The sequence below is a fragment of the Hyperolius riggenbachi genome, chromosome 9, assembly GCF_040937935.1.
Source record: "Hyperolius riggenbachi isolate aHypRig1 chromosome 9, aHypRig1.pri, whole genome shotgun sequence".
Lineage (NCBI taxonomy): Eukaryota > Metazoa > Chordata > Amphibia > Anura > Hyperoliidae > Hyperolius > Hyperolius riggenbachi.
In genome coordinates this window covers 237,106,003-237,130,494 of record NC_090654.1, presented here as the reverse complement: position 1 = coordinate 237,130,494, position 24,492 = coordinate 237,106,003, and the positions used below count along the sequence as shown (strand labels likewise).

Here is a 24,492-nt window from a genome sequence, read left to right as displayed (position 1 = left end):
CCTCTGATGGGCAAGCGGGAAGAGGTTGTACAGACGCGAAATCAGCTGTACAGCCGACAATGCATTCTGTTCCTATGCGGTAATGGGAGGGCAAACTGAGCTGTGCCGATATGACATCACATGTGGGTGGGGCGAGCAGCGCCAGCAAAGGTATCAGCCGTCACTTGAGCAGGTTGATCCGCCTGGCGGATCGCTTGCTAGGCGAAACTGTAAATACACCGGATTATCAGCAGTCAGCATCGGCCGCCCCAGCTGACTTTAATCTAGCGTGTGTACAGGGCTTATATGTGGAATCAAGACTCTTAATTGTGTGCTGTGCAAGAGTTTGGGTTCGATTTAAAGCTTATTTGAACTGTTCAGCTAGATACTGCTTTCAATATCTTATATATCTTTAATTGTACTTTTTCAATATCTTTGTTTTGGGGGTGGGGGGATAAACTAGTACAAGGATAAGCAAGCTTACTTTGTAAGATTACTCCTCCTGTGGCTGATACCACTAGACCAGGGATTTCAAACTCAAGTCCTCAAAGGCTGAGGGTCTAACACATTTTTGGCACAGCTAAAATTAATTGATGGGACTGAATCAGGAGAGGTGTGCTTCATCAAGCAGAACACATTTCTCCATTTCTCAGTCCATTTTAAACACTGGTGTGGATATGGCTCTCAAGGACTGTAGTTTGAGACCTGTGCACAAGACTAATGGGTGCCTCTACTCGCTGTATGCCAGAATGCATTTAATCACTTTCTAGTGAGCACATTACCAGATTTAGTAGCAATTTTCTATGTTGGCCTAGAACTGAGTTTAGAAGACATATAAAACCACATGCTGTGTAGATTAATAGGCAGATTTTTACAACTGAAAAGGAATAAGAACAAATAGCCAAACTGTAAAGAGGAAATTAGAAATTGTATTTATTTTGGCCCTCGGTGTCTCTTTAACAGAATAGTGAACTCACCATCTCAGTTTCTCCTTCAGCTTGGGAGGCTGGAAGTTGCTCTTTGACATTAGAAACAAAGCTCTATAGAGTGAAATAAAGGGAAGTTAAAACACAAAAGCAAAAATGTGCTCTCTGTAAATTTTGTAGCAAGCTAAAAATATAGTTCTGAGTAGTACAGAATGAAAGAAGCACATCACCGAGCATTTCATAAAATGTAACATTCATTTGCTTTTAAACAATGCAATTTGCTTGGCTGTCCTGCTGATCATCTACCTTTAGGCTAGGCGCACACATAACATGAAAGGCTGTGTTTTATGTCAGGTTTCATTTTATGTTGTGTGCGTTTTTTGTGCGTTTGCTTTAGTGTTTTTTTTTTTACTGCAGATGTGTTTTTCAAGCGTTTTGCGTGCGTTTTAATGCATTTGCGGTTCGCATATACAAAACGCATGTGTGGTTTCCATGCGTTTTTCAATTGCGTTTTATGCAAATGAATAGGAAGACAACAGGAAGCGGAAATACATCACAAAACAATTTTTTTCAAAACTGCATAGAAAAACACATGAAAAACGCATACGTTTCAATTAACTTTCATTATGTGCGTTTTTCTTGAGTTTTTGCACACCATGCAACAAAACCAGCGTTTTAGAAAATGCACCCATTAAAACGCATATGCTTTTTGGACATGTATTTTTTCCTGTGGCTCATAGCCTTCCATTAGTGGCAAAAATACAGCATTTTCCGCAATGCTAGCATTTCTGCTAAGTGTGCACCTAGCCTTAATACTTTTAGCCATAGACCCTGAACATGCATGCAGAGGAGGCACATGCTTGTTTCAGGTGTGAGATTCAGGTCACATTCACAGTGGGACGGTGCGGTTTAATGCGACGTTAAAGTCGCAACGTGTCTGCATTTAGAGGTAATGCACTGTAAGCAGTGAGTTACCACAACGCAACATTTTTCAACGCGACTTTAACATCGCAATGTGAACGTCTCATAGGATTAACATAGCATTGCAGTGCGGTAAGCTGCGTTATAAGACTTTATAACGCAGCTCCGCAACGTGCCACTATGAAAAGGACTTCAGACACTACTGATGCTGAATGATCAGCAGGACAGCTAGGAAACTGGTATTGAATTAAATATGTCAGTCTCCATATCTCTCACTTCAGGTGTCCTTTAAGAGAATAAATACTAGGACTACAGCTCAGCTGTCCATTTCTGCAGGTACCCGGCAAAGGCAGGCAACGCCCTCAGATACGAATCACCGGAGATTCCCTGCATGTGTCTCCTGAGTTCCTGCTCTGTCCCCGATCCTTCCCCGTGTCTCCGCTCCCCCCCCCCCCCCTCACCTTCCCCTGTCTCCACCCCCCCCTTCTCCTGTGTCTCCACCCCCCCCCCCCCCCTCTCTCTGATCAAATCTAATCAGAGAGAGATTTGTTGGCTGCCCATACACCACAGGCCGGATCCTGATCGATTTCAGCTTGATATCTCTCAGGAATTGACCTTGGGATGCCGCATACACTGCCTCACTGCCCCCCGGTATTGTCACACATGCGTCCATATCACGCCACCAACCACATGAGACATGTGTATGCGGACTGAGGATGTAGCATGAAGCTAGCTGCAGACAGACAGGTAAAGTATAATGCACCAGGGGGCACATTTTATACTGGGAGGGATAGTGCCAGGGGTTCTGTCCCGGCCCTTGCGATATGGCCCACTGTTACTGCCGTGCACCCAATCGAGTATGTCAGCCCGACATCTTGCAGCAAGTCCAATCAATACATTTGACCAATTTTGGCAGCACAGATTTTCATCCGATCCGATTATAATAATCGAATCGTTGATTAATGCCTGATGTACGGCACCTTAAGGCAGGGGTGTCAAACTCAAATACAAAGTGGGCCAAAATTGTACACTGGGACCTAGTCACGGGCCAACCTCAATGTCTACTGGCCACCTTCCTCCCTTATAAAGTTATTTTGTGTCAAATGGCCCCCCTTTACAGTTCCATGGTGTTTAGTGGTCCTCCCTCCCCTATACAGTTCCCTAGTGTTTAGTGCTTTCCCTCTACCTCACCCTTATTGGCTTCCCTGGTGTTCTAGGGCTTCACCTCCAGTATAACTTGAGAGCCAATTTAATGCCAAAGGGCCAAAGTTTGACATGTATGCCTTAAGGAGATATTAATAGAAAATAACAGATCCTGTATGGCTGCACTGAAAACTCTGAAAATCTAAGAAGACTTGAATGTCCAGCAGACATCGCTGTACACCTAGACAAGGCGGATTTAGAATGACAGTGGACATCTGGTTCACTGCTATAAGCAGCACAGGCCAGCTTCCAGCTGTCATATACAAAGAAATGCTGCTAGCAACAACAATCCATAATGAAGCAGCTCCACAAAAGGCATTCAGCACATGCAGAGTGTTAAACTGAAGCCAGCAGACTGCTAATGCTTTAGTAATAACAGACCTCATTGGATGCAGATCAAACAATGGTGGCTGTAGTTCCGCCAACTCTATTGCAGTGATGCCGACAGCCCAGATGTCACAGAGCTGGTTGTAGCCTCCGTTCTTCTCCACTGCTGCCACCTCTGGGGCCATCCTGGGATAAACAAATCATGGTCAAATGTCTGCCATTACATGCTATGCTCACACAGATTATTCTTTCTATTTTTGAAGCTGTGCCTCTAGATCACAATACAAAAAAGTTATGCCCTGCCTAATCACAACATGGATATATTTAAAAAAATGCTCACGTCTACGTCAAAAAATAACATAAAACAAACTGCCCTCTGTAAGTAATTATTAATTTTGCTCCCTTGAAGAAACATGAGAAACAATTGACTGCCTACTGTTTAAGAGGAACTGTCATGAAAATCTTAAAATTTTAAACACATACAAATAAGTAGTACATTTCTTCCAGAGTAAAATGAGCCATCAATTACTTTTCTCCTATGTTGCTGTCACTTACAGTAGGTAGCAGAAATCTGACTATTAACGACTAGATTTTGGACTAGCATTGTACTTACACATTTGGACTTACATTGTAAATACACATATCTTTCCTTTAAAAGGGAGTTTTATAGGAGGGACAATTGCTGTCATAAGCAATTTAGGCAGTTGCCTCGGGTACCATTTGTTGGAGAGGGCTCCAAAGACCAATTAAAGCACAGTTTACTTCACTTTATGGGATTATGTCAGATAGCTGTTGCCTTTACAGAAATGGAACTGCGGCCTAAGTATTATGCAAAAAATGTCATACAAGTAGTGTTGCTTTATTGTCTGCTAAGTTTCTTACTAGCATAGCAATTATACTGGCAATAATTGTTTTTGATATATCACTTGCTGTTTGTCTCATCACCCCCAGGATCCTGATGTTTAGGGAACACACATTAAAAGTGCATACACACTCCCAAAAATGTTGCCCGGAGAATTTAAGTTCAGGGGCCGAGTACTGTACAAACACATTACAAGGCTGGAGCAAGATGGGAGGTTTCTAGGCAGTCTGTACTCCACAAAATGCATACAGATCCCTAGAAAGCCAAAGAGAGTAATTTAACCTTTGATCAGTTTTAGAAATGTACAACTGGCTGTAAATTGAAGTGGAAAGATAACTTTTACTAACATAAAAATGTACTTGAGACGAAGGGAAAAAGCAGTTTTATACATTCCTGGAGCTTCCTCTAGCCCCATTTATGCTGATCCATCCCTCGCTGTCCTCCGCCCATTTCTTCTGCAATCTGGCCCGGTAATTTGGCCAGTCGGTGCAGTGCGGTCTTGCGCACTCCCCCATTGCGCTCTTACGGTAGGGAGCATTCTTCGCTCACTCAGTAGTACTGCGCAGGCGCAGAACTCTCCCAGCGACGGGAGCGTGAAGGGGTGCGCGCAGCCAAACCGTGCATGCACAGTTAGTCCCGACTTGCTAAGTTATCAAGCCAGATTGCAAAGGAACGGGGCAGCGGGGAAGGATGGCGAGGGATGGATCAGCATGAATGGGGGCTGATTAGTTGAACTTACCCGGGGCTTCTAACGGTCCCGCACAGACATCCTGTGCCCGCGCAGCCACTCCCCAATGTTCTGGCCCTGCCCCTGGTTCATTTCTGGAATTTCAGACTTTGAAGTCTGAAAACCACTGCGCCTGCATTGCCATGTCCTCAATCCCGCTGACGTCACCAGGAGTGTACTGCGCAGACAAAGACCATACTGGGCCTGCGCAGTACGCTCCTGGTGACATCAGCGGGATTGAGGACATGGCAATGCAGGCGCAGTGGTTTTCAGACTGTAAAGTCTGAAATTACAGAAGTGAACCGGAGGCGGGGCCGGAGCATTGGTGAGTGGCTGCGTGGGCACAGGATATCTGCGGTGGACAGTTAGAAGCCCCGGGTAAGTTCAACTAATTTTCCCCCGACCCCCCCTACAGAATTCCTTTAAGGCCCTTTTACACTTAATGCGTTAGTATGCGTTACTACGTGTGTTTTCCATAGCAGTGCACTGTGAAAAAGATTTAAGTTAAAACGCGTTAAGTGTGAACTGCGTCATAAGAAAACATGGGCATTACTTTGAAAATCATTTTTCTTTCAGTTATAACTGAGAGCAACTGATTAAGTGTAAAAGGGGCCTTACTCTCAGGTTGACTTTAAATTACAGAAATTACTGTAGAGCCCTGATATATGTGTGCTGCACTTTTCAAAGGATCTGAAATTTGACTTTACAGAATAGCAGTTATTGTTTTTTCTTCTCTTGTATTTATATTATACAATGCTTAAGAGAGTACGTAAGACCATCGCCTTCTAAGTTGCTCGCAAAAAAGTCCAGACCACATTCTCAGACCAAGTTGAGGGAAGCCAATTAACCTATTAGTATGATTTTGGGTCAGTGGAGGAAACCATAGTAACAAGAGGAAAGGGGTGGGGGGAAGGGGGCTAAGACTCTAGAGCAGCAAGGCAAGTGTGCTGACCACTTCCCCACAAGCTAGAAAAGAGCCATTACTTAGCCCTGGTATAGACACTGCTCATCAGCATCCTCTTAAAGAGGAACTTTAGTGAAAATAACATAATTAATAAAATGGCTTATTTATTACAATATTCATTATAGATTATTTAGTCAGTGTTTGCCCATGGTAAAAAACTTTCCACTCCCTGACTTACATTCTGAATTTATCACTGGGTGTGACATCTTTATTTCTGGCAGGTGATCTATACGGAATGTTTGTTTACTGGGAGATCTATGCACAGAGGGTATATGCTATGGCATATGCTTGCTTAGCAGTTGAAAAAAGCCTTTATTTGCCACAAGGCAATGAGGTTCAGAGACAGGAAACGGTCAAGACCATGGTCATGACATCACACTGTAGGAGGGGTTTCACCACAATATCAGCCGTACAGACTCACCTGATGATCTATTGGAGAAAAGGTAAAGATTTCTGGGGGGAAAGGGGGTATCAGCTACTGATTGGGATGAAGTTTAATCATTGGTTAAAGTTGCTCTTTAAAATGAAATAATCAGACCGGCCGTTAGGTGATTTGTTCCCCCTTCAGACACAAGTACATGTGATGACACAGATGTAGCACTCCTTACCAGTACGGTGTCCCAATAAAAGATTTTCTTTTGGCAATTGTTGCAGTTATCTTGGCTGCAACACCAAAGTCCGCTGTGAAAATGAAGCAAAAAAACGTAATTGAAAAAGAATGTCCACACAGAACTACAGTATATCAGGACTTTATGATGAAATGTAAGCAACCATTTTGTATCTGATTTTAAGCTCACAAGTCCAGTCCTAGTGTTTCTTATTCTGCTTTAACTCATCATATGAACATGGCCCAATATTGTTGATGTCTCAAACCACACATTAACAGAGCATGTATGTATTTAAGTATGTACTTGTATTGCTGGATGCTCTGATTGTACAGAATTTTGAACTTCTTATGTAGTAAAGGCTGGTTCACACTGGCATTTTTGCGGCGTTTAACACAGCGTTTCGGACAAAGCGTTTTTTGCGATCTTTCGCCGCCCTATCCAAGTGAATGGGAGTGTTTAGAGCTGGCTTTTGCACGCTTTCACGACAGCCTGGCGGTAGATCCCGGCATTGCGTCTCGTCTCGAAAGCAACATGTTGCTTTCAGAGGTGGTAAACTCTGGAGAACAATTGTAGAGACCCGACTAGCGTCTAAACGCTCGGCAGAAGCCCGTGTGAATCAGCCCATATGCTCCTCACAATTTGCGATGTACTCTACAGCGCTACAGAAGATGTTGGCGCTATATACTGTAAATAATAAAACAAATAGTAATCTGATGTGGCCATGTTTGGTGAGAGGCACAACCAGGGACAGAGCAAGCCAAGCGCTTCCCTAGTACATACTCAACTACATTCTACACTCTTGGGAAACCTCTGTGTGAGGCTCCCTGCACACCTGCAAATCCGTTTTCCGATTCTGTTTCCGATTTGCAATTCCGATTTTCCCTGAATGCAATCAACAGAAAAACGGAGGAAAAAACACAGCATGCAGTAACGAATAAAAATCAGAATCGGATGTAAAAAACGATTAAAAATCGGAATCAGAATCGCATGCAGTGTGCAGGGAGCCTGAAGTTTTTCACTTCAGAAATCTAAAACTCAGGCCAGGTATGTATTCTGAATGGATGCACTACTGTTTCTGATACAGTACAATAGGGAGTAGTGTGTATTAAAAAAAAAAAATTACATTTTTTTTTTTTTTTTTACAAAAACCTGAAAATGATTCTCAAATGCTTTCTCCAGCCCTGCTATAATGCCTTGTCTCTCTCAGTATGTGCGCTCACATCTATTAGGGACATAGTCTGTCACATCCCACCTACGCAGGCTAAGAATTGTGGAAAGGCCATACGGGTAAGTGAGTGGGGTAGCACAAGTTTTACTTCTTATTTTATCTTGCAAAGACATCAAAACAAGGTTTGCAGCAAGCTAGAATTATTTGCAAGAACTTACAAGTTAGAACGTCCAAGAGCCCCTAGGTCCAATCAACATAAGAATAAAGTAATGTAAAAATGGTACATCAAAGTAAAAAATATATAGTGTAGTGCAAATAAAAGGTATGAGGGGGGAGGGGTTTAACGGACTAATCAGGGAAAGGTATATTAAAGGGACAACTAGACCGCATATAAATAGGGTGCCGGAGATAGCCGCTAGCAGAGTATCTGCAAAGTTACTGATACTCTACTATTTAATTACAAAAGTAAAATATCAGTCCTTTTTACCAATATTTTACTATGACCTAACCTAACCTCTAACACAGAACCCTCTCTTTACCGATGCCTAACCTAAAGACCTCCATGGTGGCGCCTAACCTTAGCCCCTCCTCCTCCCCCCTATGGTGCCTCACCTTAACCCCCTGAGGACCACCCTCCCAACACACACTCCTAATACTAAAGACCCCCGCGTCCTAACCTCCAATATTTTTGCCGCTAAAGGCAACAATGTTAAAAGGCGCGATTAGCGACTATACATGGTAAATAGTGGCTATAAATGGCTAAATAGCAGCTATAAACAGTAAATAGCAGCTATAAACCTTAGGCACCTGAACTACCATTTATAGCTGCCGCAGTTTGTATGTTCTCCCCGTGTCTGTGTGGGTTTCCTCCGGGTACTCCGGTTTCCTCCCACATCCCAAAAACATACAGATAAGTTAATTGGCTTCCCCCTAAAAATTGGCCCTAGACTACGATAGATACACAATACATACATAGACATAGGACTATGGTAGGGACTAGATTGTGAGCCCCTCAGAGGGACAGTTAAAGTGACAAGACAATATACTTTGTACAGCGCTGTGGAAAATGTCGGCGCTATATAAATCCTAAATAATAATAATAATAATCACGTGAACATTGGCATATAATAATGTAAATAGTATATCTGTAATAAAAGAGACCCGCAAGCTACTATCGGCAAACAGCAAGCATAAGAATGTCAGCTCAATCATAAACTGTGCAGTTCAGTAACAATCATTTAGGGCCTGTTTCCACTTGTGCGGTGGGAATCGCCGCGGAAAAAATTTGCATGCGGATGCAAATTTCACATGCGGTTGTATGCCAATTCGCATACGATTTCGCATAGATGACTATGTATGGGAATTTAACCATTGCAGTTCCTGTGTGCTTTTCCATTGTTTCTATGCAAAATCATATGCGAATCCGCATGAAAATTCACATACCAAAACCGCATGCGAATTTCCTATTAAATACATTGTATGCGAATCGCATAGCAGTATGCGAATTCTGATGGCTCTGCCGTGCCGATTTTTTCTGCATAGAAAAACCCTCAGAAATCCTGACAAGTGGAAACAGTCCCATCCACTTGTATTGTCTATGAGAATCTGCATGCAGGAAACGCATGCAGATTTGCTCTAGTGGAAACAGGCCTTAGGGCCCTTTCATGCTAGGTACGCACTATGAGATGTTCTGGCAGATTTAATGTCAGATCGTTTATTTCCAACATATCCAATCTGATTTTCAATCGATTTCCAAGCATTTTCCGATCATTTCCGACTAGTTTCTGCTCACACCTATCGGAAATCGATCTGAAATCAGATCGGACATCTTGGAAATAATCGATATGGCAGTAAATCTGCTAGAAAATCTCATAGTGTGTACCTAGCATCACACTGGGGCGGTGCATTGTGGTATTTTTACCGCACCCCACTGCAGGGAAATGAAAGACTATGGGGACTTTCATATGGACACTGGGAAGTGCAACAGAAGGGATGTTTTTGCGGCATCGCCGTCGCGAGGGCAAATCTACGTTAACGCCCAGTTCTGCATCGACCTGCACAGGATCGACAGTCATGTAAGTCTATGGCCACATGTGTGTTAAAATGCCTGCCACATATTTTACGCATAATGCATGCATGTAAGCGTATTATATTATAGCAATACGCTTCCGCACACGTCATCGCTTTGGCCACAGGAAGTAAGCGCCCCTTCCTGCTTGGCCGGCTGCCAAACAGAGATTACCACGTACTAATGTGATCATCCCAGAAAGCCTGTTTTTGGCAGTGCGGTGCGGTCCCCAGTGTGAAACCGGCCTATGGGATCAGTTTTGCAAGCCAACATATAACCTATAAAAAGAACAAAGAACAGAGTGCTTTATCGATCACACATTGCAATAAGGATTCAGAACAGAACGTTAGAGATGGGGATAGGGGAAAGCTATTGTTACCTTCAATGATTTCAATTTTTTTCCTTTTTTGGTAACTGTTTAGACTATTACTACATTCATACAATGACCAAGGGGCCCTTGGACATTCCAAAACAGTTTTTATTTTATTTTTTTCTTGATGGATTGAAATTTGAAACATAAATTGGACAACAATATAAAGAAATAACTGACTTTACCTAGCTTGACATCTCCGTTGTCAGTGAGTAGTATGTTGGCACCCTGGACGAGAAATAAAACACCTTATTATAATATTGTAGCTTTTGGGAGAAATGGAATACATCATCCAGAAAGCATAAGTGAATATATGTCAAATCAACTTCAAATTACCCACAACAGTCATCTGGTTATAAAAGCATAAGGGCCCCTTTCCACTAGGACTGCTAGTGCCCGAATTTACGCGCATGAATACAGGTCCGGAATCTACTGAATTCAACAGGCTGATCGCAAATTTCTACACGTGAAAAAATTATGAGGCACTGCTTCAGAATTCTGGACAACCTGTCCGAATCTCTCTCTGAGACAGACGGACGGTGCTACTGGAAACTTGTCCTTACTGACTTAGCTTCCATAAAGAGATCATAGACATTGTTTACAAATGTCATAATCTACAGTATTGTGGCTGCCTCCTGCTGGTGCAACAGTTTTCTGGCTAACCTCTTATTTTTAATGTGGCTCTATTGGGTAGGGCCTGAAAAATCCAGTCACAGATTACCCAGCTAGCTCATGGTGAACCAGAGCTCTTAGGAGTGTGTACCAAGGTAAATGTCTGTTTTGCATAACATTTTAGTAAGAGGGCTTTTTGGTCCTTTTTTAGCCCCTTACACACTCTTAGGCTTTGTGGTTCACCAGGAGCTTGCTGTGCAATCTGTAACTCAGGAAGCAGAAAGTTTTCAGTCCTACAGGAAGCAGCCATGTCGCTTCTGCATGTGATGTGCACAAATGGTAGGCAGAGAGTTATCAGATGCCTCCTGAAGCATAAAATCAGTAATGTATTAGAACTGCATTATTAATCATGGGGTAGTCTGGTGCTGAGTTGGCATGCTCGTGGTATAATTTTACTACTTTTTTGAAGACCCTTGTCAGTTGAATTTTTTTTTAAAACAATTTATAAATCCTTTAACATTAATGTTATGTCACTGAATGGCAACTTCCCAGACAGAATGCCCTAGAAGCCAGTCATTAGAACAAACCCAGTGTAAGGTTATGTGGCAGCACACTAACGTCCCCCTCTGGAGTCATAATAGAGACGGACAGAGTGTCAGCTGGCAACTCCATCCCTCCAAGAAGGCAAAGAGCCTCCACCCAAGAATGAGTGGGAGATCAATATCACCAGCAGTGATGGCCTATGAATTGCTAATAATTCTGGCAATGATTGTATGCAAATTTTGCTGATCCTCTGTCTCTAATACTTTTAGCCATAGACCCTGAACAAGCATGCAGCAGATCAGGTGTTTCTGACAATATTGTCAGATCTGACAAGATTAGCTGCATGCCTGTTTCTGGTGTGATACAGATACTACTGCAGCCAAATAGATCAGCAGGGCTGGCAGGCAACTGGTATTGTTTAAAAGGAAATAAATATGGCAGCCTCCATATACCTCACACTTCAGTTGCCCTTTAAAGAGAACCCAAAGGGTGTTTGAAGAATGTTATCTGCATACAGAGGCTGGATCTGCCTATACAGCCCAGCCTCTGTTGCTTTCCCAAATCCCCCTAAGGTTCCCCTGCACTCTGCAATCAGACATAAATCACAGCCTCGCTGTGCTGGCTGTGTTTACATCTGTAGTGTCAGTCTCGGCTGCTCCCCCGCCTCCTGCAGAGCTCCGGTCCCTGCCCCCGTCCCTTCCCTTCAATCAGACCGGAGTTCTGCAGGAGGCGGGGAGAGCAGCAGACTGACACTATAGAGATAGACACAGCCCGCTGCGACACGCTGTGTGTCCACAGCGAGGCTGTGATTTATGAGGGATTGCAGAGTGCAGGGGGACCTTAGGGGGGTTTGGGATAGCAACAGAGGTTGGGCTGTATATTCAGATCCAGCCTCTGTATGCAGATAACATTCTTCAAACCCTTTTCTCTTTAAATACTCATCACTAATGGTATAGTAATTCCCCTGCCTTCCGCTTCATCACCAGCATCAGGGGCACAGGGACAGAAAGGTCCACAAACACAGTGTAGACTTTCAAAGGCGCAATACCGAAGGGGTTAAGGAAAGCTTATCCACTACACTGAGAAGATCTATTTAAAGGGTATCTGTCAAGGCTCGTACCAACCAGGAGATTTTCCAGACGATTTTTCTGATGACCGGTGATTTTTTTGAGCAACAAGTGGTCATTTCCGTGATCTCGCAACGTGGGTACAGGGGCACGATCAACGAAATGACATTCATCTTTAAGATCCTTGACGAATCCGAACAAAGTACCGTGATCGCTTGACTTCCCGTTCACACCTGTCGTGTAATGTCACAAGCAGGAAGAGGAATCGCTGAACGCTTGTCGCCAAGGGGACGTCACTGGACCTGTCAGGTGGTGAGTATACAGCATCAGGCTGGCTGTTGGGGCTCCCATTGCCTGACTGCTGGCAAAAGTGATAATGCAGCACAGAGCACAATACTGCAGCACAACACCCAATAATGAATCTGACCCACCCCTAGCACTGCTTCTGGCCACTGTGCATGCACAGCCTGCAGAGATAGCTGGCTGTATTATGCCAGGAACACAGTGCTGCTCGCGGGCTGCCTAAAAAATTCATGAGAACGAAACTAAATTCACAAACTAGATCACCGGGTCACACCAGCTTTCCAGCACACGGCTTTGACCCAAGATGTCAGCTTTATAGATTTTCAACCACAATAAAATCCACAGAGCAATGACATCATCCTGGGAGGCAACAGCTTCAATAAATACACTGAAAGCCGCAATGGACAGAGCATGAGGAAGTATTCAAACGCTCATCACTGCGCAGTAATTACAGGAGACCATAACTAGCTTGACTCACAGTCACATCAATAAACAGCACACTGTACTCAACACAGGGGAGATAAGAGTGAAGAAACCAGAAAGGTGGTTGCACCATATTCTCACCTCAGAATCCGATAGCAAGGCATACCTAATATTACATTTATTTACATAAAAAACACCAGTAGAAGCAAACACATATACACAACAACATTTTCAATAGAGAAAGAGGTTACAACAGATCTCTAATAAAGGTGCACATTAATGGTACATTTTTTTCACCAATTGTGATCTGTTGACATGATCTGAATGATCGTAACTAATTGGAAGGCAATTATCGATTGTTCACATTTACTGAACGATTCTTTCTCCAAATGCTATCATAAAATCCAACTTTCAGACCGATTTTATCCTATTTAGCAATCGATCAAAGAATCGTTCCTTATTGATTGCCTTCATAAACTGTGAATTTTCTATACATTTCGATCATTAAAATCGCATCAAAAGATCGCATTTGGTGGAAAAATTATACCGTTAATGGGCACCTTAACCTGCCCAAAATTACAATCAAGTACAGACAGAACTGTTTTTTTCTCCAAAAAACCCTGATGGCAGAAGAGGCTTTGGGGAAGGCATTGGTGTAAGCCGACCTAAAATCTGATCTTTCCTTCTGGTACAGGCCTGGCATTAAAGGAAATATCAGGCAATTTTAACAAAATTAGATTCACTTACCTGGGGCTTCCTGCAGCTCCTGGAAGGCAATGTGTCCTTCGCCGCAACTCTACTTCAAGCCGGTCCCCCTCAGGGTCCCTTCCATAGCAGCCGCCGACCTGGCGGGGTCGGTAGATGTCATTTTGTTAAAATTGCCTGATATTTCCTTTAAGGTGGCCATAAACTTAAAGGACAACTTTACTGATAGGTACAGTGGGTTGCAAAAGTATTCGGCCCCCTTGAAGTTTTCCACATTTTGTCATATTACTGCCACAAACATGAATCAATTTTATTGGAATTCCACTTGAAAGACCAACACAAAGTGGTGTACACATGAGAAGTGGAATGAAAATCATACATGATTCCAAACATTTTTTTTTACAAATAAATAACTGCAAAGTGGGGTGTGCATAATTATTCGGCCCCCTTTGAACTAAGTGCAGTCAGTTGCCTATAGACATTGCCTGATGAGTGCTAATGACTAAATAGAGTGCACCTGTGTGTAATCTAATGTCAGTGCAAATACAGCTGCTCTGCGAGGTTGTCTAAGAGAATATTGGGAGCAACAACACCGTGAAGTCCAAAGAACACACCAGACAGGTCAGGGAAAAAGTTATTGAGAAGTTTAAAGCAGTCTTAGGCTACAAAAAGATTTCCCAAGCCTTGAACATCCCACGGAGCACTGTTCAAGTGATCATTCAGAAATGGAAGGAGTATGGCACAACTGTAAACCTACCAAGTCAAGGCCATCCACCTAAACTCACAGGCCGAACAAGGAGAGCGCTGATCAGAAATGCAGTCAAGAGGCCCATGGTGACTCTGGACGAGCTGCAGAGATCTAAAGCTCAGGTGGGAAAGTCTGTCCAGAGGACAACTATTAGTCATGCACTGCAAAAAGTTGGCCTTTATGGAAGAGTGGCAAGAAGAAAGCCATTGCTAACAAAAAAGCAGAAGTCTCGTTTGCAGTTTGCCACAAGCCATGTGGGAGACACAGCAACCATGTGGAAGAAGGTGCTCTGGTCAGATGAGACCAAAATGGAACTTTTTGGCCAAAATGCAAAACGCTATGTGTGGCGGAAAACTAACACTGCACATCACTCTAAACACACCATCCCCACTGTCAAATATGGTGGTGGCAGCATCATGCTCGGGGGGTGCATCTCTTCAGCAGGGACAGGGAAGCTGGTCAGAGTTGATGGGAAGATGGATGGAGCCAAATACAGGGCAAGCTTGGAAGAAAACCTCTTGGAGACTGCAAAAGACTTGAGACTGGGGCGGAGGTTCACCTTCCAGCAGGACAATGACCCTAAACATAAAGCAAGGGCAACAATGGAATGGTTTAAAACAAAACATATCTATGTGTTAGAATGTCCCAGTCAAAGTCCAGATCTAAATCCAATCGAGAATCAGTGGCAAGATCTGAAAACTGCTGTTCACAAACGCTGTCCATCTAATCTGACTGAGCTGGAGCTGTTTTGCAAAGAAGAATGGGCAAGAATTTCAGTCTCTAGATGTGCAAAGCTGGTAGAGACATACCCTAAAAGACTGGCAGCTGTAATCACAGCAAAAGGTGGTTCTACAAAGTATTGACTCAGGGGGCCAAATAATTACACACACCCCACTTTGCAGTTATTTATTTGTAAAAAAAATTTGGAATGATGTATGATTTTCGATCCATTTCTTACATGTACACCACTTTGTATTGGTCTTTCACGTGGAATTCCAATAAAATTGATGCATGTTTGTGGCAGTAATGTGACAAAATGTGGAAAACTTCAAGGGGGCCAAATTATTTTGCAACCCACTGTATATGGAGGCTGCCATATTTATTTCCTTTTAAGAAATACCTGGCATCAGTTGCCTGGCATCCCGCTGGACTATGTGGCTGCAGTAGTGTCTAAATCACACCAGAAACCAGCATGCAGCAATCTTGTCAGATCTGACAATGTCAAAAACACCTGATCTGCTGCATACTTGTTCAAGGTCTATGGCTAAAAGTATGAGAGGCAGAGCATCAGCAGGACAGCCAGGCAACTGGTATTACTTAAAAGGAAATAAACATGGCAGTCTCCAAATCCCTCTCACTACAGTTGTCCTTTAACCGTTGATATCCAGCAGATTCAATCACTATGATCAAATGTGCTAGAAATCATTGTCGAACGATTTTCTGCTAAAATTGATCAAAGCAACTGCACTGGACGGTAGATATCATTCGATTGGCAGCGGGTTGGGAGTGTGCTGGTAGTTGCGTTCAATTTTGGGATGACCGACTTGCTAAGTGCTGCCAGCAGAGCTTACACTCACCTGTCCGCCGACACGTCTCTTCTCCATCACGTGACTCCTTGTCTCTTCTCTCTTTTGCTTATGTCCCGAGACAAACATTAGTGGCCAAACACTATAGGCCTAGTGTGTATGAGGTCACGTATGGTACGTGCCACTGGGCCTCTATTGGTTTTCAGGGGAAGAGAAAAGACAGGGAGGACCGGCCCGGGCGGCAATGGTGAAGAAATGGTGATTAGGGGTGTGGCAGGGGTATGTCCTAAAGTGTACCAGAGCTGAATATTTAAAAAGATTTTATACATACCTGGGGCTTCCTCCAGCCCCTTCCTCTCCGATCGTTCCCACGCCGCCGTCCGCAGCTTCGGGAACCGGGTCCCCGCACTTCCGTCAGTCAGAGCCAGTCTTACGTAAGAGAAGTGCGCTGTTTGTTTAGGTCTCCAGTAACCGCTGGAGAGATACGTAGAGGGCGCACTTCTCCTGCGTAGCTGGCCTCGACTGACATCAGAGACGGTTCCCGAAGCTGTGGCCAGCGGCGTGGGAGCAATAGGAGTGAATGGGGCTGGGGAAAGGCCCAGGTATGTATAAAATATTTAGCTCTGAGTCCCTTTAACCTTCTTGCCGGTTATCCCGAGCTCAGCTCGGGGTAACCTGCGCAGAAGGATTTCTCCGGCCCCGCTGGGCCGATTTTCAAAATTTTGTTTTTACTGCACACAGCTAGCACTTTGCTAGCTGCGTGCATTTTCCGATCGCCGTCGCTCGCCGCTACCCGCCACGCCCCCCCCCCCCCCTCCAGACCCCTTGCGCCGCCTGGCCAATCAGTGCCAGGCAGCACTGAGGGGTGGATCGGGATTCCCTCTGACGTCCATGACGTCATCCCACCCGGTCGCCATGGCGGGGAAGCCCAGCAGGAAATCCCATTCTGAACGGGATTTCCTGCTTACTCTGATCGCCGAAGGCAATCGGAGTGGGTAGGGGGATGCCGCTTGTCAGCGGCTATCATGTAGCGAGCCCTGGGCTCGCTACATGATTTAAAAAAAAAACAATTTTAAAAGAAGTGCTGCGCTGCCCCCTTGCCGTCAGAATTGGAACGGCAAGGGGGTTAAAGTGTCCCTCTTTCTTATCTCAAAAAGATGAATTATTCCCCCGCACATTATCATTTTTTCTCCTCACCCATTACCTCGGTATGGCACTTACCTTAATATCTCTGTGCATTTTCCCTTTGCTGTGCAAATATCCCAGACCCTGTGTGTGAAGAATAAATGACAAACATGAAGCATTACGTGATTCAAGTCCATAGCAATCGCATTTCAACAGCAGTTAAGGCACCGGGTGTAGCCATGGTTAGGGGTGCCGCAGTGGTGCTCAGTCACTGTGTTCTTCCACCTGGGACCTTTTCTCATAGTTTGGGCAACATACAGGAAAATAGCAGCAGGCAGTGTAGGGGATTGTACTACTTCCTGCACTAAATGTAGCACCCCTCCCCCTACCTGTCCTGTGGGCAAAGTGTCTTCTCGCTCGCTACACACTGCCTGCAGTGAGTGAATGTGCAGAGCAGAAGGGTGAGTAGAGAGAATGATTGCTGTGCTGCAGGGAGAGATGGCAGGATGTGTTTAGTGCTTCAGAAGTTGGCTGTCGTCAGTAGCCATGTGCAATGGCTGCTGTGATACCAAAGTGCCCTGGACTATTGATTATTTATCCTGATCAGAGTAATTAATCAACAGTGATGCTCAAATCGGATCCAGATGAAATCCGGATAGTTGTGACCCAGATTTCATCCTGTTAAATTCAAGTCACCTGTGCGGGCTGGACGGGGGGTTTAATCTTACCTATCATGACGTCTTCTTTGTCCGTCCCTCGGCGCCTCCCACGATGCGGTCCAATCAGGCGTCATGTGACTATACACTTCCTCCTTCATCCCGGAAGGAGGAAGTGTTTTTAGTCACGTGACGCCGTATTGGACGAAGAAGACATCATGATTGGCAAGATTAAACCCCCACCCAGCCCGCACAGATGACTTGAATTTAACAGGATGAAATCCGGATCACAACTATCCGGATTTCATCCGGATCGGATTTGAGCATCACTGTTAATCAATAATGCAGGCCAGTCTCCTGTTGCAGAAGCCAGTGATGCAGGTACTGACAGTGACTTCTGTAGTGAGCAGAGTAGCAAGCTCCAGGCAATTTAGATTAGCTTGATTGCAGGTAATTTTATCTGTTTTCCCAGCTCCCCCTCCCACCATGTTGTCTTCCCCATGACCCTTTCCTCTCTCCAGATTTTAGTGGCTTCTTTTAACAGCATGTCCTTGCTTGCATGTCCGTGGTGAGAGGCCTTCCTGCCATTTCTCCTCTTTCACCAGGCGCTCGGTATTGTGCCTCTACCTCTTTTCCTATGCATCCCCCTCTTTCATATGTCCCCCTTTTCTGACTGTCCTCAGAGGAGCTCACAATCTAATCGTACCACAGTCATAGTCTAATGTCCTACCATATTATTACTGTGTATTTGTATAGCACTGACATCTTCTGCAGCTCTGTATAGAGTTATAGAGTACAGAGTTTCATAACGGTTAGCTCTGTCCACATCCATACAACTCCTTTTCTCCCAAAATCCCCTAAAATTTGCAGCAACATGCTCGGCGACTTAATCTGTCAACCCTCCCAAAAAAGACTTTTTTTTGGGGGGGGTCAAATTCCCTAGGTACTTCACTGCCAATATCCTATTATTACTAGAAATATCAATATTAATATTAAATCATATTCTGAAATAATGATGCATAAATTAGTGTATGAGCACCCTCTCTTCTCCTGCCTGAGTCGATGAACACTGGAAAAGGCCAGGAGTCAAGTCAGCAGAGAGTTGAGATTTCACACTAAACAAGAGGGGTGGAGGGAGGGGGTGGGGCTTGGACACATGCTTATACACTTGGGGGGAGGGGCAACACACACACACACACACACACACACACACACACACACACACACACACACACACACACACACACACACACTGGAGGGGGGGTGGCCTGATAGGCGGTGGTCACACACATACACTTACCAGGCGGTGGAGTTTCATTTGGAAATCTACTGAACATTGCTGTGCAGTGTGTGGGCAGGCAATAGATCCCGTTCTAATTTTTAATCAGATTTGATCAGAGAGGGATTTACCTAATGGTCGATCTGGCCATACGTCGAGTGATGTATGGCCACCTTTAAGTTGAGTGATCTGGCAGATATTTGTAAGTTTAATGCAGGTGCTCAATGAAGTAAATGTTCAGTGAAAAGCAGTGCAGCCTCACTGAGGATGTTAAACATGCTGTTATGCTGAGTGAACATGCTAATGTTTTCTTAGCACCTGATTGGATGTTTAAAATCAGCAGTGAAGCTTCATTTAAAAAAAAACAAAAAAAAACACCCTGCACCGTTGGTACCATATGGCTGATCTAAAAATCTTCCAGGTCAATTTTTCAAGTGTATGGCCAGCACAAGCAATACAACAAGGTGTGAGCAGAAACAGAATAAAATAAAAACTGCCTGTTCAGATAAGGCTTAAAAGGGTTACTACACCACAGTACAAAATAAATATCAGCATTATACATGAATTTGTACACAAGTATTTTACTTGTCCCACAGGAGTTTCATGACCTTTACTTTGTTATTAGTGAGAATTGCAACAATCTACAATCTACCGTACATTTAGTGCACTGGTTTCTTAAAGAATACCAGGTGTGAATCAACCTAGAGGAACGGGGGGAGCAGGTATTTACTGTTACCTGTCCTGATGCTCACCCCATTCTCCTCTCTGCCCTTGTATTTTACCTAAATGCCCCTCCGGCAGCCTCTTCCGGGTCACCAGAGTTGGGTACAACTGCGCAGGCGCTGGCTGGGCCGCACACGTCCGTGGCCGGGAGCGCACTGCGAATAGGTATGACTTCATGCGCGTGACGCAGTGATGTCATAAGCCTGCACAGTGCACTCCTGGCCACAGGCGCTGATGCCTACCGCTCCCGCCCGTCCTCCTCTTTGCTCCCGCATTCTACCTAAATGCCCCTCCGGCAGCCTCTTCCGGGTCACTGGAGTCGGGCACCACTGCACAGGCGCTGGCTTGGCTGCACACATTCTACAGCACGTAGAATGTGTGCAGCCAAGCCAGCGCCTGTGCAGTGGTGCCCGACTCCAGTGACCCGGAAGAGGCTGCCGGAGGGGCATTTAGGTAGAATGCGGGAGCAAAGAGGAGGACGGGCGGGAGCGGTAGGCATCAGGACAGGCGACAGTATATGCCTGCTCCTCCCCCCCCTCCCCCCCCCCTTCCCTTGGTTGATTTGCATCTGGTATTCTTTAACCCTGCAGTGAGGTAAAAGGAAGCTTAGCTCTAATTAGGTGTAGAACTGCACATAAACGATTAACTCATCATGTTACAGGTCACTTCAGGGTCTCTTTAAGTCTAACGTTAAAGGGACACTTAAGTCAAACCAAAAAAATGAGTTTTACTCACCTAGGGCTTCCAATAGCCCCCTGCAGCTGTCCGGTGCCCTCGCCATCTCCCTCCGATCCTCCTGGCCCCACCAGCAGCCACTTCCTGTTTCGGTAACAGGAGCTGACAGGCTGGGGACGCGAATGATTCTTCGCGTACCCAGACACATTAGCACCCTCTATGCTGCTATATGGTATATGATATATGCTATAGCAGCATAGATGGCACTATTGTGGCCAGGAACGCGAATAATCACTCGCGTCCCCAGCCTGTCAGCTCCTGTCACCGAAACAGGAAGTGGCTGCCGGCGGGGCCAGGAGGATCGGAGGGAGACGGCGAGGGCACCGGACAGCTGCAGGGGGCTATTGGAAGCCCCAGGTGAGTAAAACTAATTTTTTTTTTCGTTTGACTTAAGTGTCCCTTTAAAGGGGAACTGAAGAGAGAGGTATATGGAGGCTGTCATGTTTATTTCCTTTTAGACAATACCAGTTGCCTGGCAGCCCTGCTGATCCTCTGCCTCTAATACTATTAGCCATAGCCCCTGAACAAGCATGCAGCAGATCAGGTGTTTCAGTGGTTCAGACTTATAAGTCTGATCTGACAAGACTAGCTGCATGCTTGTTTCTGGTTTTAATCAGATACTACTGCAGATAAATCACCAGCAGGGCTGCCAGGCAACTGGTATTGATTAAAAAGAAATAAACATGACAGCCTCCATATACCTCTCTCTTCAGTTCCCCTTTAAGCTCATCTCTGTGGTTTAGTAAACATACATAAGGCTGTTATTTAACAAATGGGTCGGATTTCTCACCCTTAGCAACCTGTAGTGACCACTTTCCTCAGTTTGAATCTGAGGTGAGAAAACACACACACACACACACACACACACACACACACACACACACACACACACACACACACACACCTATATATACTAGTGATGGGCGAACACTTACTGTTCGGCATAGCGAAGGTTCTAGTGACGTCATTCAGCGCGCCTGCCCCCTCCCGCCACCAGGGGGTGCCGGTCCTCCCGAGAGCCGGCCGGCCCCTCCACAAGCCCCCCCGCGCCCGCTGTATCATGGTGCGGGGGGGCTTGTGGAGGGGCCGGCCGGCTCTCGGGAGGACCGGCACCCCCTGGTGGCGGGAGGGGGCAGGCGCGCTGAATGACGTCACCCGAACCTTCGCTATGCCGAACAGTAAGTGTTCGCCCATCACTAATATATACACACACACACACACACACACACACACACACACACACCTATATACACACACCTATATACACACACACACACACGTACACACACACCTATACACACACACACACACACCTATATATACACACACACACACACACACACACACCTATATACACACACACACACCTGTACACACACACCTATATACACACACACACACCTATACACACACACCTATATACACACACACACACACACACACCTATACACACACACCTATATACACACACACACACACACACACACACACACACACACACACACACACACACACACCTATACACACACACACACACACCTATACACACACACACACACCTATACACACACACACACACCTATACACACACACACACACACACACACACACACACACACCTATATACACACACACACACACACACACACACCTATATACACACACCTATATACACACACACACCTATACACACACACCTATACACACACACCTATACACACACACACACACACACACACACACACACACCTATACACACACACACCTATACACACACACACACACACACACACACACACACACACACCTATACACACACACACACACCTATATACACACACCTATACACACACACACACACACACCTATATACACACACCTATATATACACACACACACACACACCTATATACACACACACACACACCTATACACACACACACACACCTATACACACACACACACCTATACACACACACACACACACACACACACACACACACCTATACACACACACACACACCTATACACACTCTGATCAGCCTGGAGAGGGCTGGAGGAAGCCCCAGGTATGCATACATTTTACCTTTTGTCAAATTTCAGGTACACTTTAAAGAGAACCTGAACTGAAAATAAAAAGTCAAAATAACCATACACAGGCCATACTTACCTCCTGTGTATTCTACTTCTCAATCTCTTTCTCCTCTCCTGCGTCCTATTTGTCCACTGTGATCAATGGAATTCTCCATCCTCCATTTTAAAAATGTCCATTACCCCATAACAGCTTCCTGGTCAGCACACGGTTAAACTGTAATATCACCCACTTGAGCCATAGGGAAACATAGTCATTACTTTGCACATTCAGCTGTAACCGACAGCTGCTGATATATAACTGACAGCAACTGGTATATTTCAGTTCTGACAAAATCTTGTCAGAACTGGAAAGGATCACCGTAAGAAGAAAATGGTGAGCTTCTGAGAGGAACTAAGGGGGGGGGTTAGTATATAATATTCAATTTGCAGCTACATCATGTGTTTATTTTATATAATTTTCCTCGCTTCAGGTTCCCTTTAAGCACATTGGAAAGTTCTGAACAGCCACCTAGCAGTTACATGATGAGCTACTTCTTTTTGAAAGTGATGATGGAAACCAGTGAAGCAAGAATAAATGTAAAGTGAGGAGACGGAGTCTGGTGGAAGCAACACTGCTTGATTTTACTGTTGTCTACAAGTATCAGGGTGGTGTAGCGAAACCTATTTACTGACAAACTGAACTTAATAGCATCTAGCAACTCAAAGTATGGCTTTTCAAACTAGAGTCTGATCACACGGGTGTTTGTCACAGAGGCCCTTTAAATATAATTACCTGCAAAGTCTCACGGCACATGTAGGCAATTTGGTTTTCAGAGAGAGGTCCAGTAACTGCAGAGAGGGAAAAAAACACACAGATAAAATACATTACACAAAGGTATTAACTAACAGTAAGTGCAAACTTTACAGCTACAAACAAATTCTCAATGTACTGTTTTTTTTATAAGCCAAGTTATCAGTTACCAAGTCTGGGGACTTTTCTCTTATAATAAATAATGGTTTACTAGTCAAAATGTTGTGCTAGCCAATGTAAAGGACAAAAGCCATGTAACCCCTGACACTGCATCTGTGCCAACAGCAGCACAATTACCCACAGCTGAGAGAGCAGCCACTGAGGCGGAGGAGTGGTGGTGGAAGACAAGACCTGTGAGGCCCCCCTTACCCAGGGCTGTGGAGTCAGAGTCGGAGTCGTGGAGTCGGAGTCGTGGAGTCGGGCAATTTTGGGTGCCTGGAGTCGGAGTCGGTAAAAAATGCACCGACTCCGACTCCTAATGAATTTGTAACTGTAATTAAAATAGAAAATATGATAAAATGTTCTATTTCTCAGATGATAGTCATTAAAAATAATGTATACCGTATTTTTCGGACCGTAAGACGCACCTGACCATAAGACGCACCTAGGATTAGAGGGCATAAATCAGGGGGAAAAAAAATACTTAACCTAGTGTGTCTATGGTGCAGGGGTGTCTTGTGGACCTTCTTCCCCCAAACACTTAAACACTGTGTCACTACTGTGGAGGAATCGCACATCCACCCATTCATAAAGAGGTACCTCAACACATAATCCAGGGTCATTGGTGCGTAATTTAGGAATGATCCAGGGTGGTAGGTGGATTAGGCTCAATCTCACCTGTTCCCAGTGACTACATGCCAAGAGTCATGTTCGTGTAAATGATTGCAGCCACAGGATAATATTGCTTTGTGTGGCAACAATTTTCCAAGCCCAGAGCCTGATCACCAAGTATGCATCCCCATTCCCTGCCATGTATTCCTTCCAGGCTGGCTAACTCTCATGAAACACCGAGTGGAGAGAAGCGGAGCTTGTGCCTCCCT

At 44.7% G+C, this 24,492-nt stretch overlaps 1 protein-coding gene across 2 annotated transcripts in view; it reads right to left on the bottom strand.

The window, feature by feature from the left end:
• The window catches only part of MAP4K5 (mitogen-activated protein kinase kinase kinase kinase 5), a 220,512-nt gene that overhangs the window by 72,040 nt on the left and 123,980 nt on the right, over positions 1 to 24,492 (bottom strand). For both annotated transcript variants that reach the window (XM_068254176.1, XM_068254177.1), the window contains exons 5-10: positions 23,435 to 23,490; positions 17,272 to 17,319; positions 10,309 to 10,351; positions 6,518 to 6,590; positions 3,411 to 3,542; positions 957 to 1,019 (exon numbers count right to left, since the gene is read on the bottom strand). In XM_068254176.1, the coding sequence (XP_068110277.1) occupies positions 957 to 1,019; positions 3,411 to 3,542; positions 6,518 to 6,590; positions 10,309 to 10,351; positions 17,272 to 17,319; positions 23,435 to 23,490 (415 nt within the window). The remainder of the gene's footprint in view (positions 1 to 956; positions 1,020 to 3,410; positions 3,543 to 6,517; positions 6,591 to 10,308; positions 10,352 to 17,271; positions 17,320 to 23,434; positions 23,491 to 24,492) is intronic.